Here is a 23,798-nt window from a genome sequence, read left to right on the forward strand (position 1 = left end):
CTTTGTTTCTTCACTCTCCACACCAGCTACTTCCATGCCTCTGTATCTGATGTTAATTCTGGACACAGAGATCCCTTTCCACACTGTGACAAGTCCCCTGAAAATCTAAGTTGCTGGTTGGACTTACTATTTAAGGCATTAGTCATTTAAAGAAGCTGGTCAGAGTCACCAGCCAGCAATCATACACTTCTTACATGCAAACAGTCTCCTAAATAATAAAATAGTCTTCCACAACCCATTTTTCTCTCTGTTGTAGCTGGATTTTCTGGGGATGTAATGGATCTTCAACACAATCAGGAACAATAAGACAATGACACAAGTTTAGCAATTGCTTTGTGAGATTAGGTTAATATCACATAAAAAATGGTTCTCAGATTCTGCACACAGACAGGTTTATGTAAAATATATAAACATTTGTCCAAGTTGTTACAGATTGCATAAATATGGCATTTTTACTGTTGCATTTACAGATGTGAATGTACAATGATGTGCAAATAATCACAATCTGATTACAATCTTTGAAAGGTACTTGAACCTTGCATCCAAGTAACGCAATGAATGAAAAATGCCCACCGAAGAATTTAAATAGCAAACTTATAACATGGTTTAAATTCACAACAAATTTCAATGTCTTACCAGTAAAACTTTCACACATTTAAAATATTTTGTAGTCATTTTATTTGTATATGTCAAAATACATTTTTTTTTTCCAAAATAGTGGGGTTTGCAACTAGTTTCATGCAGATACAAGGTCTGCTCAGTACTACCAATAAAATCAATATAGCACAGTAGCCATTCATTTTTTAGATATAAAGAATAAATAACCTAAATATAAAACACTAAAATATTAGAAACACGTATTTAATCATTCACAGGCACCCAAACCTTACCAAATATAATCCAGAATATGCCTAACTGTCTTGTAACAGAACTCAATATGTTGCAGCCATTCAATTCTTTATGTTATCATAAGACAATGGAAGTCCCCATGGTTCAGACCCACCTCTCATACAGATCAATTACAATAAGATATCTCAAACTATCTGTGTACCTTTAAAATCAAAAATCCTGAGCTTGGTAGTAAGAGCATAACCTTACATCTTCAAAAAACCAATCAACAGAGAGAGGACATCATGTCTTCCTTACCAAAACATATCCCACCCCTGTAAAGCTAACCCTCCCTCCCCCCCAAGTAGGCAGTAAAACATGACCTTTTTAAATGAAGGGGTACAAATTCACATTTAATATAGTATACAATATAATCAATAATACAATAGCTACTACAAGCTTTACAATGTACAATTTGTTTTAATGGCTGATCTGTTCAGTGGTTTTAGGCAATCAACTATGTGCCAATAGGATGTCACATTTTGAATGGTTTAGTGAAAATATAAAAGCTGTTCCTAACAAAAACAATCTTCACTTAAGTACTTTTTAGTTTTTAAAGGCCACTGAAATGTATAAAATGGTCTGACACGGTGTTATCAAATCGGATGCCTTCTCACATGGCAACAACAGTGCATATAAACATTATTGTGAGTGTAATGGGTTATGCTTTTCAAATGATTTAGTACATTACTTTGGCTAGCACAACAGTTTTGGACAGCACTCAGATAAATACAGGTATGTGAAATGTAGTGAAGCAGTTATATTTATGCATTTTTTTATTATGGTGAACACTATCAAATGAAAAAAAAGGGACAAAAAGATAATAAAGTTTTTATATAGTTTAGACCTTTTGCAAAGATAGGGCTCCATACAATGTACAATGTCTAAATTCTTTATACCATAAAAATTAACGAACTTTGTTAAACACACTATTCTGGATAGCCTAATTTGCATTAACAGACATCTGCAATAGGGAAATATATTCAAGCATGCCACGTGGTGGTCTGAAAAATCAAACCAGTACACATTTATATATACAGCATCACTCAGTACCTGCTCAAATGAATGTGACGATTACAGGATCTAACGTCTTTCACTACAAACTTTTTTTCTTTTTTTTTCTTTTTAAAGTGACCAATAAAGGCAGAAAACAGGACTCTTAAAATATTTCTAGTTTCAACTGATTTTTAAAGCATTTTGTATAGGAAATAAATGCATATTGCACAAACAGTGAAAGCAAATGTTCCACCAAACATCTCTGTTCCAGGTGGTTGGACAATACAACTCTAGTTAGCTACACAAATTATGTAATTTAAAAGGGTGTGTGGTCTCTGCAAATGGTAAAGCTGTGAAAACACTGTACAAGAAAATCTGGTACATGAAAAATTAGAAGGGAAAAAAATCCAAACTTAAATCTTAAAAGAAAAACTGAGTATAGGAAAAAAATGGGAATTGTGGCACAACAAAAACATTATTGAGTAACTGTCGTCTGTGAGAGCTGAAAGCTTTTGTTGATGTAGAAGTGTTTATGTACAACTAAGGCTTACTGGTTAAATATCTGAGGCGTATCTGGCCTTGAATACTTTCCTTATTATGCTGTGGCTGTAAACAAGATTTCTCAGTCATTTTATCTTCTCAGCAGCTGCATTTTAACAGAAACAATGATCCTGATACAAAAAAACACACAGGTAAGAGGGTGTTTGGCAGGACATCTGAAAATGACAGTCTCTGAAGGATCTTCCCACACTTCCAGTGACTGCCATACTATGGTCCACTGGAGTTATTAGCGATGTGCAATACTGTTACTTGCTGCTGTAGTAAACCCTTTATTTGGAAAGTTTGCTTATAACTCTGATCAAGGCCCCATTTTCATCTTTTAGCCTCTGGTTGTCTGCCTTCAGGTCTGGTAGCATCTATGAAAAATGAAACATGGTGGTTATTTGCTGTTACACCCCAAGTATAAGCAGCAAGACTAAACAAGGACTTTGAGCAAAAATCTTTATTCAGTTTAAGTATCTTGGCAGTTCTCACTCTTCATATCAGCAGTTCATAAAAATCTTCCCTTTTAGCATGATACATATAAGGGTTAGAGATTAGAAGTTTTCATTTGCCTGGACTAGATGCACTAAAACTCAGTGGTGCAGATGACCAGCCTCTGACAAAAGCATTTATGGTAGCATGAGGAAAGTAATGAAATACTTCAAATTCCAGGGGGGGAGGAAGGGGGGGGTATGGGGAAATTAACTACCAACAATTTAAAGAGGCTTGTCTATACTGCACTTGCAGAGTTTCAAAAAAACATGCTGTGGCTAAGCATCTCTACCGCTGTGCCCTTGGATGATTTCATCCTGATCAGATACAGTGTGATTCAGCTTGTTAGCTCATAGCATTAATCCTCCAACCACTTCCAAAGTCATGTTGAAACACACATCCTGTAATTTGAGATCATATCCCTGAATAGCACAGCTCACACAAGATCAGATCACTGAAAAGAGATCACAGCAACACCAGGCTACACACTCGGGCAGACAGGTTAGGCAACGGCAAGTTATGGCTGCCAAAGGAGATGGGTGACACACAAGCACAAAATCTGCAAGGCAGAAGCCAAATGAGGTGACAGTTGGGCTGGATCAAATAGGAAAGGAGGACAAGCCAGGGTACAGAGGTTGATACTGGGAGAATTAAGCTTGCCAGAGAAACCAGAAAGTATCTCAGCAGTTTTCTGTATTGACATTCACACACTGATAACAAACCACCTATCACACTCATGGTTAAATTACACCTATGGAATCTAGCAGGGGTTTTACACAGGAGGTAACAGCCTATTCCTGCACAGTGGTTACTCAGTAACCTCAAGTGCAAGTGTATGCAGGAAGTCCAAGTTCAGCTACAAACCTATGCAACACCTGTTACCCTATTCTTCATTGTTTTCTTGGCACTAGCTTATTTTCATTTTATTCAAGCAAAACTACACTTTCAATCCCATTATATTCAGAACATTATAATGGAACAGAAAGAACTGAGAAGGTTAAAAATGCAGGGTTAATTAACTTTGCACCAGAGGCTTCATTTCTACATCTCCTGTCCACACTCACTTCACTGAACTGCAGACCCTTTCACAGTGAAACACAGTGGTGAACTGAAAATTACTGAGGTTGTAGACCTCTAGTTTATTTCCCTGCAAATACCAAAGTATGTGAAAGAAAGTTGACAGAAGATCATAAGAAGAAAAATGTGCTCTCTATAATTAGAGAAGGCAAAAATCATTCCACTATCCTTGGTTCCACCTCTGTTTTATGGTGGAACCTAGGGGAAGCCACCTAAGTTGAGCTCTTCAGAGCCACAGGGAAACTTCCATTATAATCAAGTTGTGAGTCTGAACAAAAAGAACTGTAAAATGCTGACTACTTTAAAAAAACATGTCAATATATTTGAAATTGGGCAATATGAGTGATCTTTTTGCAATTTTCAAGCACTACTGAGCTACTGTTGTTCAAGATAGGGGTCATATCCAGATAATACGCATGTGTCTGCAAACAATGGAACAGCCATTTGTTCAGACAAACAAACAAAAACTTTTCCTTCTCCTTTCCATTCTGCTACAGATTTCATACCAAAGGCACTGGGTGAAACCACAACAGCCCTCATCTAGCTATGCACGGGAATCAAGGGAGTCTGCTTTTGTAGTGATCAAATAGGTACCTTTAGAAGTAGTGCTGTGTGTGCATTCCAATGAAACCTCAAAGTAAATCCAGGAATGTCACAGTCCTCTTTCAACTTACTGAGCAAGGAGGGAGCTGCAGCCCATAATGGTTAATTACACAGAGAAAGACCCACAGAGAAGTAGCTTTTCCGGTGAACTACTTTAACAAAATCCACTGTTCAAAATTTGAACTTTAACATAATCCACTACCATTATATATCTGCAAATCTCTGTAGGTGTATTTTAATCCTGATTCAATTAATAGGTTGACTAGGTCCTACGGAAATACGTTCTCTTTTGTTGTGAGTCTGCAAGAGAATAGGGTAGGATACAAAAGGTAGGAGACAAAAGGGTTATATGACAAGATAAAACGGTGTCGAGTTGCACTAGGAGAGGTTTATATTGCATAGTAGGAAAAATTTCTTCACCAAGACAGTTATCAAGCAAGACTGCTCAGGGAAGTGGTGGAGTCACTGTCCCTGGAAGTATTTAAAATATGTGTCGATGTGGCATGCAGGGACACGGTATAGGGGTGGTTGTGCTGGAGTACTGGTTTGACTTGATGATCTTGGAGGTCTTCTCCAATCTAAATAATTCTACAATTCTGTGAACAGCATGAGATTAATCAGGAAAGATAAGCACAAGTAACCTAAAATACTTACACTTCTCATCTATACTAATCCCCACATACTTTAAACAATTCTTTTGGAGCAGTGCATTTCTATGGGTATTCAAACTTCTTGTGAGGTGACACCATACACCTTTAATGTCAAGAGAAAGCAAAAACACCTTTGCAGTAAATTCAGTAAAATTACAGTAACATACTGCACTTTGAATTCCAATCTGTTTCTCACTAAAATATGAAGTGTTTTCCTGTGATGGGATTCTAGCATAAGATGTAAAACGCACTGTTTTGCCTGTATCATGACTAGGCTACTAACTTAGTGTTATCATTCAGCAAATAATAATTCAATAATCATCTGAGGTATGTGGAGCCATCTCAGATCTATACAGCAATAATCATGTCTGTGTTTGCTGGAGGATTTACCAGTTTGTACATACAAAAGAACTTGATTAATAAAGATTACAAAAAGCTCATGAACTGCTGAAGTACCTGCTGAGGTTACTCGGGCACACTGCTATTGTTAACCTACCATCATACTGTCAAGGCTCCCTGCTGTGTTTCCATTGCTTCTCTTTTGCCGGTCAGGCTACTCAAGCTCCACAACGACCTGCCACTGAAAACTCCTGCTATGGAGAGGAATACTGAATGGTTTGCTGTGGTTAACACCCCAGATGGCTTACCATGGTTAAAGGAATGCCAGTGCTAGCAAAAAAAGACAGTATGGATGTGTAGCTGTGGACAGCAGTCATTAGATTAGCTCAGCTGTGTTGAAAAACCACATTGTTTGCTGAGGCTGATGTAAGACAGACTGCCCTAAAGGGACAGCTCTCCCTCCTCATGCAGCAGTGCTTCTGCTGCTTTCTGCACAGTAAATTTAGGGATCCAACAATACTGGGGTGAGCTGGATCAAGTGTTATTATGAATAAAGGGATTTATTTTCAGCCATATCAGTGAGCTGACCTCACTTGCTCAGTAAGGGTTAACATAAGGAAGCCTTGAGGAATGCAGGGCCTGGATCAGGAACACCACATCCTAATGTTAGTCCAATTCCAGAAAGACACCAAGCAAAAGGATAAACCACTTCAGGCCTCTTAGTGAGGAAACCCCGAAATCAGATTCTGAGCAGAAATCACACTCATCGTGTTCCTTTCTAAGCGGGAAGGGGGGGTAGATGAAAGGAAGTGGTTTAGCAAGAATTACTGCTCAGAAGGCTGGTTTATTCTTTTCAACTACACATCTTAAAAGCTCACTGTAACTTCCAGCCTAGACACTTGATATTTTTAACAGGATGAAAAGCATACAGATTTGGTGTAGAATGAAACCACATTTTGATCCTCATGTTAGTTTTGACCCTTCCACGGGTTTTTAAAACAGCCCTGCAATAACACTAGGAACAACAGACTAGCATTGTTTTCCAAGATGAAACTCAAGTTTCATACTTTTATCAGAAAAGGTCTGAACCAATCTGACACACTAGGCAGAGTTTGTTTAGTGTCTGTGATTTTACAGTCCATGTATTGTAGGACTCTCATCCACACTGGATTTTGCTGTTTATATTTAGCAATATAAATCGACAATCTTAACTCTGTGCTAGAAGTGGATGTTTTAAGTTGTCTAGGTAAAAATAAGGATTGGCAGGACCCAAATGGGAAGTTAATACATGAAAATAGTAATCAACTTGAAGTCCAATACATTTCTGAAAAAACAATACTTTGGTCCCCTCTAAAACACTGAAATGCACAAATGTAAGAAAAATGGTTGCTAATGCAACTGTTCAGGAATGCACAGCACTGAAACCAGTTCTCAAGCACTCTTTTGTTAAGACTGAACTTCTATCAACTCTATGCATTTAAATCAAATTGCAGTAAGAAAGCTCAAATCTTAATTTCAATTTGTTAGAAAACTATAGACATTTAGTTAGAAAACTATTTGAGCATTTACACAAACATCAAAACAAGAGACTGACTTTAGCGTACCCTCATGCAAACCCAAGTCCTTTCAGTTGCTGGCAAGATTTTAACATGTCAAAGGTCTCCTGGATTCTTGACAATTTATCTTCAAGGACAAGCTTCAGTGCTAGCAGGAACAATACCACACCATACCAGCATATCTGCAACACCTCTAGCTTGTACACTGGGCACCATGCTTTAGCTTTAGTCACACTTCCAGAACCGAGCAGCACTGAGTCAGTTTCTGACACACAAGTGTTAACAGTAAAATTCTGCCCAAGCACAAATTGAATGTCAACACCTGCCTGGCTAAACAAAGGAGAAGGAAGAAATTACAAGTCCACAGAGCGCAGTTGCCTACAGGACCCTGACAACTTGGCAAGCACTCGGGTCAAGGCCCTATTCTCAGTCACCAGTCGTTCATTTATGTGTTTCAAAGACTGAATCTGCTTTATTTGTTGCAGGTTCTGCAGGAATCAAAGAAAGAGGAGTGAAAATGAGGAAAAAACCCACACGTATCCTAGATGAGCAGAATCAAAAGAAAACTTAGAAGAGACAGTCCTTTTTAAAGTAAATAAGCCGCAGTGAAAGGAAAGTATCAAGCAAGTGGCACATTCTTGAAAAGCAATCTAAGTACCAGTAGTGATTAGTCACAGCTTTCCAAAACAGTTCAGGATGCATTAACAATGAGAGCTATTCCTGGAATTCTTCACTTAACATCCTAATTGCACAAACTGAATCTCCTATTCAAAACCCTGTACATAATGACACAATTAAGACAGACTTTTTAACAACTGTGCAACAAACCATGGGAAGAATATTTAATCTTTAATTCTAAAAATTTTCACTTATTGCTTATTGAAAGCAAACTTCTGGAAAAAGCAATATATTTGTATTGTCTGTTTTTATCAGAAGCCCATCTTTCCCTAGAAGCTTATATCCTGTCTTCTACTCTTAGGCAGACAATTATTTTCCTCTACCACAGCTTATTTTTTCTGTATTTCACTTCTGAAAACACGTCAAGGAATCACATAGCTTGAGCCCTCTCTTACAGCCAACTGTCTTGTCTAAGGGAGAAGACAGAGGTGTCAAAGTTGCTCTTCTGCTTGTCAGCTTCAGTTACTTCAACAGCACTTGGTGCATTTATTTTAATGAAAAGTATTTGGAAGTTAATGCCATTTCCAAGCACCAGAGGGAGCTCAAAAATGAGCTTAAAAGGAAACCTCTTATTAGACAAATATCAAATATCAAAATAATAATACTTTCACATTCCACTTAAATTCTATGACTTTAGTTGGCCATCTCCAATGTTTATAAGAAAGGACATAATAGAAAATAAACCCACCCAAATTCTCACCCTTCTTAATCATATCAGAGGGTTTAACATTGATAAAGACTGGTTAAAAAAACCCAAGCAAAACAGAAATGAAATGTATTTCAAAAATAATATTGCTTCTGAGATTCACTTTATACATAGTTAAAAATTCAGAAATCAATATGATAAGTGTTACTCATTTGTCAACAGCTCAAATCTACCTACTGCATTTTGTTAACTAAAACCTGATTCACACTAAACAAACATAAGTTTTCTTTTGATATTGCAACATACCATCTAATTAATAAAGAACATGAGATAAAGATTGAAACAACATTTAATGCTTAAATATCTGTACAATAACATTGTACCACTATTTAACAATAACAGATTTTAATAACAGTAATTAGTGAATAAAGCTTATGAGTATCACATCAAAATTGCAGACTGCAGTTCCATCTTGATTAGCTCAAGATGTTTCACTCTAACCACCTCTGAATGTTTCTTGTTAGTCATGTTTTAGAATCCTAGAACTCAGCACCTTCTTCGTAATTGTTCACGTACAGCTGCTTATGCCAGCACTGCAGCTTTGCTACAAGCTGTGTGACAAGAGTGACTTGGACATGCAGCTGTAACTTAGTTATTTTCTAGTGAAATCATACAGGCCAGTAATACTGCCAGACTGTATCTCACTGACATAATAATACACTTTGTTATTAATAATACTAATTCACTTACTTTCAGTTCCTCTTCCATTTCAGATATCCTTCTTTCTAGTGCTCTTCTTTCCTAAATCAGAAAATGTGCATTAATGCTGAACAATAAAATGTTTTAAAAATTACAGCTTGCAAATACTGTGCTAACAGTGAAATACTTCACGTTTCAAAGATCATACAATCAAAAGCATAGTGTGGACAGAAACTTGTGATGGCAGTGAAATTTGGTCAATACGGAATTTTAATATCCAAAGAGGAAGAGATATAGAAATCAATATCAAGTCCTACAAAACATAACCCTTCCTTTTCACTAATTTAGAAAGGTTTTAAGTACAACTTGTTTTGATTTATTTTTTCATGAGCTAGGCTTTTGTAAGAACTTTATATCCAAGAAATGCAGAAAATTATCAGAAACAAACAAGAATATTAAAAGATAAAAGCACAAAAGCATAAGCTTTCACAGAAAAAAGTAGCTGAAACATCTGTCTCAGCTCAGTGGGATCAGTCCACACTCCAAACTGCAGCCTAGTGTTGATACAACTGACATTATTTGACTTAGCTCAGTACCAAAAGAAATCTAGTTACATGAGATCAGCTGCTTCTTGTGAAAATGTTTCCTGAATATTTTCTGCATTTCTCATACAGTTTAATTTTCCTTTTATTTCCCTTTTTACCTGAGAAGCAGGAGAAATTATCCTTTGTATATGAACTTGATTGCACTGATTATATAACCAAGCCATCTTATGGAAAGTTAGCTTAGGGTTTTCTATACTACACTGCAGTCTGCAGTGCAGATAAGTTTTTGTTTTGTTTAATCCTATTTTTCAATATATCTGACAGATGAGCAGCTAATGCAATAGACTCTGGGGTTTATAGCTTGATTGCTTGCTTTCCTGTGTCAGGCGACGCAGTGTATCTCATTTAAAAGCAGCTGCAGGTATCAGTACTCTACATTCAGATTTTTTTCCAGAGGGTGAGAGGCAAAAGCAACAGATTATTGCAAAGTGGACATATGCATCTGCATACAATGGTGTTATGCAAACAGCAAGCAGCATTGACTGAGGTGTGTAAAACTTTGGTTAGATCATACCGCCCAGTAGATACTGACTCTTGCCGGACACCTTTCAGATATAAATCATTTGAATTTAGTTTAATCACAGTGCAGTTATACCCCAACATTTTCCCATTATAGCAAACATCTTTAATTTTTATCATAGTAATAAATATATTACTGCAGTTGTTACCACTTAATGTATTTATTAACTCCTTCAAATTAAAACTTCTTTTATAATGACAGTAATGAGCATAAGTACCAGTAAAATTAATGGATGTAAGTAACTAACAAAAATCCCACACTGCCTTACAGTACTTAAAATTTTATCTGTTACCTACTAGTTTTACAGAGTAACATATATTATGCGTTCTTATATTAAGCGATATTCAACATTTTTTTCAATTACCAAGAGATGAATGATCAAATAAATCTCAACATTTCAAGTGTCTAGAAACTCTTAATGCTTTTGAAGCATTTGGTTAACTAGCATGTTAAGCTTGTCTATTAGCAATAATAACCAATTCAGTAAAATCTTTAACTGACTTTTTATACTTCACATTATACAAAAGAAACAAATAGACTGGTCTAGATATAACAGTCTTTGTAAAACTGTTTTGTTCCTATTAGATGAAGCTATGCTCCTCTTTTTCTTGAACTCCTTACTCTTGTAGGAACTGGCCTGAGGGATGTCAATGAAATAATGCACCCAGTTTCACTTGAGATTTGTCAGTATTATTAGATTATTTCCTGGACTCAAAGAAAAGTATTTAAAATCTGTAAGGTCTACAATTTTATTATATACTTCCTCAACTCAGTAAGATATGTCAAAGAACATTTGTAACTCACAAAAAAAGAAAAAATGCATGCTAATCTCTCATCTTATAAAAGACATTATCTCATTTGTATTTATCAAAGCAACTAGGAGCCACAGGACTGTGCAGTGAGACTGAGGTACACAGACAAATATGAAAAACTGACCCCAACAGAGCTATACAATTTTTAAGTAGTAAAACCAGGTGTATATATATTTGTATTATTATAAAAAGAAATATACCTCTCCACAGTTCAAATTCCCAGCTGAAGAATTCTAAATTTGGGAAAATAATTGTTTAAAGGCACCTACAATTTTCAGAAATGCAATCCAGACTGAAACCTGTAAGTTTAAGTTTCGGTTTTATTACCACATCACACAAAATTCTGCAAAGGGCTGTTAGCATATTTGGCAGAGTTACAGGTTGTTATAGAAACTCTTATTTTTGCCCTTGCGTGTATGCTCTGATCTGTACCCCCATGTCCATGGAAATAGCCCTTCTAGTAAATGGTTTTAAAATGAACAGTATTCACAATGCATCACCAAGTCATATCATGGAAAATTCTGAAGGGTGAATTTAAATAAAATTCAAAGCCTGTATCTTTCTACTGTGCAAATCTAGGCTTAATACATATTCTCATTTTCTTCACTGAAAAGGTAGGTTTCAGCTTGAAAATGTCATAGTTCGAAGATGCCTTCAGCTCCTACTCTGTCAGCCTTTTATTTCTTACAATTTTTCCTCACTACTTTACTTTTGCCCTCTCCTCTATGCGATTTACATAAAAATATTGAGTTTTATATTTTATTTCACTGAAGCCAAATATTTGGAGAAAACTTAGAAAACTCTATAACTTCTTTTAATTTTTGCATTTTTATTGTAACACTACACACTGAAAAGGTGCCTTCAAAATTCTTTTGAAATGCTGAATTTGATAAGCTTATTTCTAGAGATCAGCTATTGATGACTAGCAGCTGAGAATGTGGCTTCAGTCACATAAAAAGTGAAACTTCAGATTTAAACAACACAGAAAATACCATTCTAAATATATTCCTCGTTTTAATTCCTGTGTGAAAAGAAGTGCGTAATTATAAACAAGATTCAGATATATAAATTTCGTATAAATCCTGTTTCAGCCATACAGTACTTAAGTTAATTGCCTTATCCACTAGCCTTAATACTAACACATTTCAGGAAAATAACATTTCTGAAAGACATTTCTCTGTTGAACTGAATGTCTTTAAAAAATGTGAAAAAATTTCTAAAAAAAGCCAGTTTTTTTAATGCAATGGCCTATTTTGGGAGAAAGCCAAGCAGTAATTTAAAACTGAAATAATGTCCATCTATGCAGTACTCCATGCATTACCTATGAACTCACACAGTAATGGATGGAGCTACATCTATTAAATACTTAAATGTCCACTTGTGTGGCCACACTAGCAAGCAGGAAACCAATTATCTGCTGCTGAAACCTTTCTACTGATGAAATCACACTAGGATGCCAAAAAATTGAAGAGAGGAATAGGTGCTAAACAGCAGCAGTTAACTGCTTAGACTATTAAGACAAAGATAATGAAATTTCAGGAAGTGCCTGAGAGTATTTCTACATCCCCATGTGCTCCTGTAAAATCTGTTTGTTTATATACTGGACAGCTTTGCATAACCAAAACTCATTTTTGAAACCTAAAATACTGGAAAATCAATACAAAAGGCTAATGAATATGAAATTTACCAGGGATAAATAAATATTTACCACATCACTTCCTCCTGTCAAATTCTAATTATTTTTTCCAGTTTGTCTCTAATGTGTCACTCCAGGATCAAGGGAAAAGAACATATGTTCAAAGTCATGAAGGAAGCTAAGACCACCACAAAATCAATGTAATTTGCTTTACACTGCTGTGAAACTAAACTTTTACATGGTTGGATTTTAAATTATCTTGAAATTACAGCCTAAAATTATCATGTGTCCAACTTCTGAAACAATTCCTGTAGTCTATCCCACACATTAAATGTACTGCAGGATTTCTTTCTCATTCAATTTAGGGCTGTATCTGACTTTGAGGCCCCTCTTCCTGCACTGCTTACTCATTCTTCCATTGTTCTCCCCCTACCCCCTTATCATATTCCTCTGGAAAAAGTTACAGTGCAAGGAAAGAGGCAGATAATGATCATTTTATATCATTAGCAGGTTTAAGGTCTCATGTATGTGTGGCAGAAACTGCTATCTCATTACCAACAATAATTGGTGCCTCTGGAAAACTCTGAGGAAATTCTCTGCATCTTGGAAATGTGCTAAAAGATGAGACACAATTAATCTGCTTAACCCTCTGGAATGCCAACATTGTTTTGGATGAGATGGAACAAGTGGCAGATCCCTGGAGGGCAGCAGAGTTTAGAAACTGGTTATCAGGAACAAACAGGCAAAATAAAGGCAATTATTAAGAGTAATTCCCATCATTGCCACTTTGAAACCAAAAATCCAAAAAACCTCTAAAAAATGCAAGTTTTAAGAAAGGGTTCTGTTGCTACTAAAATATATCAAAACCAGGGCTTACAAAACAAACTAAAACAAAGCTTGGAGTATTTAAAAGTTCTTTGGCAGAAACTCACCCTTTTCTCCATTTCCAAGAGTGATCTGTCAGCAAATCTTTCTTGTCTCTGAAACACAAAATTGATGAGGGCATTGATATGTGCTTTGAAACAACACAACTGAGGAAAAAAAACCAGATAGATTTGAGTATTCTGTCTGAAGTATGCAATCAAAAACATTTTAAGGTGTTTCCAGGGAAGTAACAGTGAAATAAAGAACTAACTTGATTTATCATGAACTTCGGTGACCATGTCTGCTATTTAATCACTACACGGCCTTTGGCTAAGAGGAGTAACTTAGTATTCCTATCTAAAAGCAGTACTAAATAGGCATCTTTTAAATGGTCTTCACCAACATTTGCAGGATACACAAAAAAGACAAGTACAGGTAAACTGTAGTAAATGTGATCTGAAAACATGGAACAGCAGGAGTAGACAAATTTAGGCAAATCTAACTCCAGTGTATGTGTCTTGTGTAACTATGCAGCACTGCTATCTGACTGCAGTTACTGGTAACAGGAATGCACTATTTACTCTTCCTTTCCAAGATAAAGCTATCTAACCAGCCAAATTGGCATAACCTGCCAGAAGAATTGGCAGGCTATGCCAGTTTGCCAGCAGGTTTATGAATTAATCAATCAATCCCAATTGTCAGTTTGAATATAAGCTTAACAGTGCAGAAAGTGTTTACTCCTACCTGCAAAAAAGTTGCATGCAGATACATGCTGGCAAGAAGCACTACTACTTAATTAGGCAGGAAGCAGTCTCAAACATTTTTCTGACAGCTGAAGACCAGAATCCTGCACTCTTTTCTCTTTGAAAGAGAGAAATACTCTTCGACATTCCCATCTTTGGATAAAAAACAAAGCTGATGCCTAGTAAAGAACACACCATAGCCTGGGGTGCTTCTGGTTTACTATCTATATTGTTGGTTAAGTACATGCATTTTTGTTTTATACAGACCTGAGTGGTCTTCTCCAACTGTAGCTTAAGTTCTGTAAGTTCCATGTTGGTGTCATGCAACTGTGCTTTCAGTTTTTCATTTTCAGCTAGAATCTGTTCATAAAGCTAAGAGAAAATACTTGTTAAAAATTAACAGATAATAGTGAGATAAGCAAAAAAACTTCACAACTATGACTGAACCACAAGTAAAGTTAACAAATACATTAACAGTCTAAGAAGGAAAATAAAGATGTTCAAAATTAGCAAGCACGGTAAGGAACTGCTACTAAATATTTCTGGAAACAAGCAGCTTTGCATAGGGAGCATACAACTTACCTTACACATAATTAAGCCATCTCTTTTTCTTCAGACTTCACAGATTACCCCACCACAGTAAACTTTCCAACAAACTCCTCCTCTATTTTAAAACAAGATCTAAACATATATTTACCTTGTATGTATGTAAGATGGCAAACATGTAATAAAAGGCTTCACATACACATACATCAGTTTTAATTATACTTTTCTTGTGATAAATACTATCACATATTTTTTAAATTTGACTGTATCTTGGCTCCTCTGGATTTCTCCCTTGCCTTGAAAAGTACAAGTCAGAAGATGTTTCATAATGTTTATTTTTCCCCACTGTAGTGATTGTTGTTGCTTCCCCATTCAGCTAAGTTACTTTAAGCAGCATTTTTGAGCAATGTGAGACTACTTTCACACAATTTAAGAAAACCAGCAGTGAAGTTCTATTTTTGCAACAAACTTATTGGATCAGATACCTTCTTAAAATCAGGGCTATCATCTTTTTCTAGTCTACTGCAGTATGGTTTTCGATCTTCAAGATAACTCTGTGATCCCGATCGCCCCTGCGCTGAATCGTAACGATCACCTGCAGACACGCTGAGTGATCCTGTATCATATCTGGAAAAGAAAAGTTCTGATGTATCTTTGTCTTTGCAGCCAAACTGAGACCCCTGTCTGTCTCAAATATTTTGAGTTTGCTGCTACCCAGCTGAAAATAACCAAATGCAATTATGTATTTTAGTTAGACTACCATCTTTTAATTTGATGCAAATTTAATTTTTACATCCTCCATTACTTGAAGATTCTGGGTGAAAATGTTTTCAAATTGCTCAGTCTGCAGAGTAATGCATGCAGAGAAACATTTTAATTGTAATTAAATTATTTAATGCGAGCAAATATTTACATATCTTAAAATACTTTAAACTAGCTTAGATAGCTTAATTCTTCTTGACTTATAAAGAAAATGTATTTTTAATTGAAGTGTTTTAAAAACACTACATGAATGGCCTAGATGAATTTTAGGTTTTATTACAGAAACCAGGATTTCAAAACTATTTGCTGCGAATTCTAGTAGCTCAACAAGCAGTGGATGAAACAAATCTTTAGTAATCTTTACCCTAATAACAACCAGTATTAATAAAGTTAAGAGTAATTTCACACTGTTCACTCTTCACTAAACATGTGTTAGAGCAATTTTATGTAACAGATTTTCACCAGTCAGAAAATAATAAAATTTGATAATAAAAGCTAATGGTCCAAAAAGAAATTTAAAAAAATCCCAAAAAACAAACAAACAAACAAATCAATCTTTCAGCATTTACTTTTTAACAAATCTTAAGGAAATATGTTTTTCAGAGGCTGTATTTTTCTTGAGGTTACACAGAAAATTTTCAGTAGGATATTCTAAAAGAGAGGCAACAAGAATCTCTTGTTTTCTTTGTAAAAGCTGGGTCCATGCTGAAAAACCTGTAGGGCATAGTATTGTGTCCACTATGTTCTATGAAATGTCCAGCCTGCCTTCAGTGCACTACAAATATGGAGTTCAATATATTCCCCAGCATGAAGTACTCCACCCACACATGGCAGCACTGTAGCTTTACAATGATACTTCATGCAAAACATAAGTATCATCACAGCCTTTTAAAGCTCAGTCCAGTCAGTTAAGCTGATTTTGTATAAAAAGGACTTAAAAATTACATCATGTGGACAGAAAGTATAACAATTAATTTGTTTAAATTGTACATACCTTGAAAGGCTCTCACTCTGAGGTGGGCAGAAGTAAAAAGAGAGAAAAAGAATGGATTGGTCAATAATTTAATTAAAATATGTAACAATATGTAAACAAATACAACTAAACAGTTATGTCAAATGCACATGCTATCCACCAGTATGTACTATCTGAACTGTGTAAAATTTCAATTCTGTTATGACTGGAAAAAGGAAGAAATATGTGCTAGAATGCACTTGAGAATATATGATTTACAAGGACATTAACATAACACTCTTAAAGACTGGAGTGCCCTAAACAGTGGAGCTATTTCAGCAGTTGGAGCATTCTGGGTTTGCTTTCCTGTTATCAAAGGCACCAGAACAGTGTTCTTCAAATTCACTGTTCCTTCTTTCTCTTCTTTAACATTAGCTATGACGTTTTGAACATAATGACTTCAGCCCAAAACAATAAATTCAGATACAGGATCACTGTTTCAAGATAGTGTGACTGGAAACAAGTTACTACACTAAGAACATAAGGAAGTACTTATTAGACTAAATTTAAATTACAGTAAATTTTGCCCCTGTGTATTCACCTGGAATGAATGAATGAAAAAATGTAATATATAAAAAAATAAAAATAAAACTCTCTTTAGCTGACAGGTGAAAATTAAAATTGATGACTTAAGAGTGAGGGAGCATCCTCTAAGCATCTTATCAGTCATACAAACATTTTTTCCCTCTGGGTGATCAATGGAGATTCATATTTTCTTCCAATTATTAGTTCAATCTTGAGTGAAGACATTTCAGTCAAGAAACTCTACTGATGTATCATCACCTGGACATCCTCCAACATTCTTCACCTAGCAGTGGCTGAAGCTTTCCTCACAGGTGGTTTTCCTGGGGGGGCTGATGTGACTTGTTTGGTTTGCTTTTATAGAAGGAAACTATTTTTTCAGTGTACATAGGTAAACAGCCATATTCTCCACAATACACTCAATTTCCCCTCTGACACCTTGAAGTGCCCTTACTGCACAGAAGATATCAAAGGTACATGCTACAGCCTAACCACTCCTAATAAAATATCACTCTTTTCTGTCAAGAGCATGAATAACGCTGCAAATTAAAATATTTTATAGAATACGCCACAATTAGTCCAAAAATTATAATCTAACCACAGTTGTAGTATCTATTCAAATTACTGGGGTTTCTTTGCAATGCATCATACTTCAAAATTGGCTTCACAGAAACAATCCACCTAAGAAATATTCCCATTTCCTTATTTTTACATGGCTATCCTACAACTTACTTCTAAGATTATTTTTCTAGCACAAACACCAATTTCCTTTAACAACACGGCCTGTATTGTGCCAATTCAAAAATTTCTCTCAATATTAAAAAGCCTAAACAAAATTAGAGAACCAACCTCAAACCGTCAAAAGTGCTTAACAAAGTCTGCCTTCTCTTCAACAGCTTTCCTTTAAGGACAAATGATCATCTAAGGAGTCATAAGAGTTCTAAAGAACAAGAAAGGACGGACAAACTGAAATCTTACAAGACAGTTCTTTCAAAAACCTCTGACATGAATAAGACAATGATTTTTCTGATTCCTTAACACTGTCAGGCTAGAAATCATTCCTGTCATTCTCCCCTGATTTTCTCTGTAGCACGTACCCAAAACACATCAGTAACTTCTCTAGGCAACCTGTTCTGGTGTTTCACCATAAAATCATTTGTATTGGAAAACACTTCCAAGATCACCAAGCCCAGCTTTGGGCTGAACACCACCATGACAACTAAACCATAGCTCTAAATGCCATGTCCAGTTTCTTGAATGCTCCCAGTGACTCCACAGCCTCTCTGGGCAGCCTGCTCCAATGCTTAACTACCTCTTCAGTGAGAAAATTCTTCCTGATATCCATCCTGAACCTCCTTGGCTCAGCTTGAGGTTACTTCCTTTAATCCTGCCCCTGCTGCCTGGGAGAAGAGGCCAACCCCCACCTGGCTACAGCCTCCTTTCAGGGAGCTGGAGAGAGGTCTCTCCTGAGCCTCCTTTTCTCCAGGCTAAACAACCCCAGCTCCCTCAGTCACTCCTCATAGGACTTGTGCTCCAGACCCTTCCCCAGCCTTGCTGCCGTTCTCTGGGCATTCTCCAGCACCTCAATGTCTTTCTTGCAGTCATGGCCCCAGAACCAGACGCAGCACTCAAGGTGTGGTGCCACCAGTGCCAAGTACAGGGGGACAATCCCTGCCCTGTCCCGCTGGCCACACTATTGCTGATCCAGGCCGGGATACTTTTGTCCTTCTTGTCCTTCTTGGCCACCTGGGCACACGCTGGCTCATGTTCAGCCACTGTCACCAGCATCCCCAGCTACTTTATCCCTTGGGCAGTTTCCAGCCACTCTGTCCCCAGCCTCTAGCACTGCATGGGGTTGTTGTGACCCAGGTGTAGGTTCCAGCACTTGAATCATTGAATCTCATCCAGCTGGCCTTGGCCCGTTGATCCAGCCTGTGGAGATGCCTGTGCAGAGCCTTCCTGACCTCCAGCAGATCAACACTGCTGCCGAACTTGTGTTATCTGCAAACTGACTGAGGGTGCCCTAGATCCCCTCAGCCAGGTCCTGGATGAAAGTATTAAAACAGGACTGGCTCTAACACTGAACCCTGCAGAATTCCACTCACAAGCAGGTGCCAGCTGGATGGAAGTTCATTCACCACCACTCTCTGGGCCTGGGTACATAGCAAGAATTGCACCTGTCTAAGAACTCTTGGTCTGTCAATTCTACACTTCTCCACCACTCCAGCTCAACACACTCACCCTTTTAATTATATTCATAGTTTTGGGACTGATTTAGCCCTAACTGCAATGTTATTAATTCTACCAGAAGCACCACGCAGCATGTTCTATCAGAGCCCATGTCTACAGAACAGAGTATGAAGTAATTACAGATCTAAGGATAATGATATGTACTATTGGGAGGAAAGGAAACAAGACTATGCTGTTATATTGATGTGGCACTGAAATAAAAGATACAGCAAATCAAAATGGCACAGAATAAGTCTCTTAACTAAAACATTTAACAGATGCATAATGGAAGCTTTTAGAAATGTCACTTGAGTTTTATTCCTAAGTATTGAACCTCATTCTGTAGTGTGCTACTACAGGGTTTAGGTCAAAGGAAATACATTCTTCTTATAGCCCAGCTTATGTAACTAATTCCTTTTTAACACCTTTACATTCTACTGTCAAACACCATTCTGTTTTTAAGGACTCTTCCTGTCCATTCAAGCCTATTATACTGTTTTCCACTGATTTTTTATCAATACCAGTAAAACCTATTTAGGATATTCAGAAAACCATTTTGTTTACTGAATGAATTACATACATTCTGCTCTTCAACTTTCTGAGTATCTTTAAATTAACTTCTCATACAATTTATTTATAATAATGACTACACTGGGTTTAATTTTCAAAGGTTTTAATTAGAGTGTGTAAACAACTGGACGTAACTTATCTGAAAATAACAATGTAGGTGAAATATAGGTTTTGCTGGGTAGAAACTGAATGCTTGCTCCAGTAACATGCTGCATCATATCCCTGACCTATGTGTCAAAAATCTAATCTACATTTTCTGGATGCTAATTCTACATAATCAGAATGGAAGACAAAATGGTCAGTAACAGCCAGTGTTGATATGTAAATTCAACTGTAACAAAAATTTTACAATCAAAATGTGTCTCTTAAAAGTGAATGAACAAACGATCTTTCATAAATTACCTGAGTTTCTTTCTTATTTGTTCCTTCTTCTGAATCAGACTGGTGATCTTGTTCATTTTCATCACTCTGGTGAAAGAGATGGGAGAGGAAAAATAATTAAACTGTTGAAAGCTTAGCAAGATTTTATTGCATTCTACACTTTGAATATGAAAATATAAGAGCAGAGAATACACAGGATATCTGAAGAAAATTCTCAAACAGATACATGTTTTCAGTACCAGAAGGAGATGAAAAAAATTTGCATTTGACACAGGAAAATCTGGCTTTTACATTATATATGGATCCTGTGACATAGAAAAGGAATAGTCTGAAACATCAACTATAACCTTTCTAATGTGACAGCAGATCTTTAAGTTGCTAAGTACATCACTGCCCGCAATGTGCCAAAGAAAGAGTCTCATTTTTACAGCTTTGGTATGCATGCAACAGAAAACATTTGTTCAATAATGTATTTCTTCTCCTTAGATTATAATTGATTCCTACTAAGTTATGGCTACTACATTGTTCTAGAATTCTTTTTAGCAGTATCAACTGTAGAAACTTAATTTTGATTTTTCTCCTGAGAGCATCTAAACAAAAACAAGGAATATTTAAATTGAAAAGCATAATTTTTTAAAGAACAATTAGTTACATATGTATTACTCTAAACAATTCTCTATTTTAAGATTACACTATACACATTTCACTTTATTACAAATGAAGTTTACTCACATCCTGAGTCCAAAAAGAAACTCCTGTAGATCGTCGTTTTTCTCTTGGTCTCCGTCTTTCCCTTATAGACTTAGGCTGCGACTTATCTTCTTCCTTTTCTTCTTCTTTTTTGCCTCCTTCTGTTAATAACAACTTTCTCATTCACTGAATTATGATGCAATCTAATTTTCTGAAATACTTTTTCCTCAGTCATTAAAATGCTCACAATAAATTATTTTCACCTGAAATAAATTTGCTGAAGAGCTTCTTAACACATGCAGGATTTACTGTAAGATACACTCCCCAGAACACAGAGCTCTAAAATACTTTCACCTCAGTCACCTAAACAAAATGTCTTAATGTAGCAGTAATACAATACAACTTGGACATACAATTCAGTTTTCAAAACTGTCATGTAATAATTGAAACATCTGTGTCATCAGATGTATAGAAGTACAAAAAAAGAGACGGTAATTCTTTACTGTTCTTCGTCAAACAAGTTTTTTTTATATATATCAAGGATGTAGAATTGAAAAACCCGCAACTTTTAGAAGTTCTCCTTAAGAGTCCTCCTTTTCATCACAGTCCTCTCCATTTTTGCTCTAAGAATAAATTGGGACCTCCTAGATTAGATCATTGCTGTACTACACACGTCCTTTTTCTTTAAAACAAATGCAATTGCAATTCAAAACAGATGCAATGACTCAGGATTGTGTTTACTTCTGCATTTGTTTACAAGTAACTTGTGCAACAAAAATTAAACAAACCTGCCCGAACCAAAGTTCTTCAATTACTATCATGCAACCTGTTCAGCCTCATGTTCTTTTATTAAATAAAGAAACCACAGAGTTGAGCTCAGATAGAAGAATCACTAATCATTAGTAAGTACCATCACTAGTCTTCAGAGGTAAATGAACACTTTAGAGTGAAGCAAGAATTAAACAGGAAAGAAGGGAAATACATTTGTGGTGAGCATACACCTTTCCTGATATAATAAACTAGGATTTCAGACAGTAGTGTATTTCCTCCAAAAGCCATAACTTGAAAAAAAACTAGAATCTGTGGGAGCCAGTATTTGCCCATGAAAATCTTTTCCATAGAACAATCTAAGGTGAGTTTCCTAGAGTAAGCATGCATTATGATAGAATCACAATCCAAATTTCAGTTCATTTTAGGACAAAGGGAAAAAAAAATCAGAAAGCATATCCATGAAGCCTAGGCCCAGTAGCTTCCTCAGAAAACACCAATCAAGGGAACATGGCAATACTGCTATATAGTGGAGCAGTGGATCATTTTATCTGACCCTCTGTAAAACGAAATCACCAATTTCAATCAGTAATCCTACTGAAGTTACTGATCAATAACTTGAATTAAAGTATTTCTCTCCAATCAACTGTGGAAAGGCCAAGAACAGGAGATCAAGCTGTACATTGACAGGCTCCTCCTTTGAAGGGCAAAGAATCACGCACAACATTTCTCACAATTATATCAGGTGACTCACATTTGAAATGAAGGCAAAATATCTGTGACATCAAAGAAGAGCTTTTTTGTGACCTCTGAATCATGCATCTAATCCTCAGTTTAAGATTACATAAACCAGTTGAAGTATGCAGAAGTATGGTTACATCTAAACTACAATGGGAAATATCCCCTTTTCCAGCTGCTCATACAACACTGAGAGGTCCCTAAAGAAATAAAGAATCATCCACGCCTTCAATGTGGAAGGACTGAAACAAACCCTTAGTTATATAGCAATTATTTAATCAAGTAAAATTCCTTCTTAATACCTGCAAGCATTTAGATCCTGAAATATGGTATTTTATTGTAGTTGTCATGTTAAAGCAGAAATTAAAGCATTATGTGGGTATTTATAGGAATACATTTGAAATTTCTGTGACCCAACAATGGAAAAACACCAAATGGCTGCAAAACACCAAATACAGAAAATCTTTTTCCTCTCTAAGTTTTGAAATTTCTTACAGAAGATTTGAGCAAGGTACATTCCCAGTCATCTTACGTCTCTCATCCCATTTTGAAACACCTCTAGAAATCTAAGATGCCTTTTGTCAACTGAAATAACAAAAAAAACTCCTTATAAACAGTACTCATACCTCTCTCACTTTCCTTTGTTCCACTCCGAGAATAGGCAGAAGTTATACCTATAAGGCTGTTTGGTCTGTTTAGCTGACTTGAACTTGATAAAGAGCTAGTGGAGGTGGAGAGCGAAGAGGTGGATGATGAAGAAGATGAAGCTGAAGTTGGTCTATAGCGATGATACGGCTATTCAACAGAAAAATGTCAGAATTAATTTACCAAGATTAACAAATACAAAACATGGGATAGGAAAACATTTAACTATATAAATGAATCTTATAGTAGTACCAAAATTAAAATAATATTGTTGGAGTAAAGATTCATATAATTTCTCTACCTAAAGAGACTCATCATGAAAATACCTCTTCAACAGTTCGGGAATATCTTTGTCTATAATCATCATCTTTAGTTTCAGATTCTTTCTTTTCTTCTTGTTTTTCTTTGTCTTGTTTTTCTTTCTCCTCCTTTTCTTTTTCTTCATTTTCCTGCTCTCTGGTTCGTGAGGGGCGACTTCTTCCTATAGTTTTTTCAGCTTCTTGAAGATCTGTCAGTGTTACACCCTGTGAAAACAGCAGCCAGCAAACACCATTTAAATATAACATTAATATAGATAATCACATTACA

At 36.1% G+C, this 23,798-nt stretch overlaps 1 protein-coding gene across 4 annotated transcripts in view; it reads right to left on the reverse strand.

The window, feature by feature from the left end:
* Nucleotides 1–372: 372 nt before the first annotated feature.
* PPP1R12A (protein phosphatase 1 regulatory subunit 12A) overlaps nucleotides 373–23,798 on the reverse strand; it is a 113,167-nt gene continuing 89,741 nt past the window's right edge. For 3 of the 4 annotated variants that reach the window (XM_062492053.1, XM_062492052.1, XM_062492050.1), the window contains 10 exons: nucleotides 23,537–23,734; nucleotides 23,192–23,360; nucleotides 21,102–21,220; nucleotides 20,391–20,456; nucleotides 16,650–16,666; nucleotides 15,379–15,520; nucleotides 14,615–14,719; nucleotides 13,673–13,720; nucleotides 9,219–9,269; nucleotides 373–2,801 (listed from right to left, as the gene is read on the reverse strand). In XM_062492053.1, coding sequence (XP_062348037.1) covers nucleotides 2,715–2,801; nucleotides 9,219–9,269; nucleotides 13,673–13,720; nucleotides 14,615–14,719; nucleotides 15,379–15,520; nucleotides 16,650–16,666; nucleotides 20,391–20,456; nucleotides 21,102–21,220; nucleotides 23,192–23,360; nucleotides 23,537–23,734 — 1,002 coding nt within the window. In that variant the 3' untranslated portion in view covers nucleotides 373–2,714. The remainder of the gene's footprint in view (nucleotides 2,802–9,218; nucleotides 9,270–13,672; nucleotides 13,721–14,614; nucleotides 14,720–15,378; nucleotides 15,521–16,649; nucleotides 16,667–20,390; nucleotides 20,457–21,101; nucleotides 21,221–23,191; nucleotides 23,361–23,536; nucleotides 23,735–23,798) is intronic. The other variant, XM_062492051.1, reaches the window with a different exon arrangement.

Source organism: Cinclus cinclus, chromosome 4 (genome assembly GCF_963662255.1).
Source record: "Cinclus cinclus chromosome 4, bCinCin1.1, whole genome shotgun sequence".
NCBI classification, from domain to species: domain Eukaryota; kingdom Metazoa; phylum Chordata; class Aves; order Passeriformes; family Cinclidae; genus Cinclus; species Cinclus cinclus.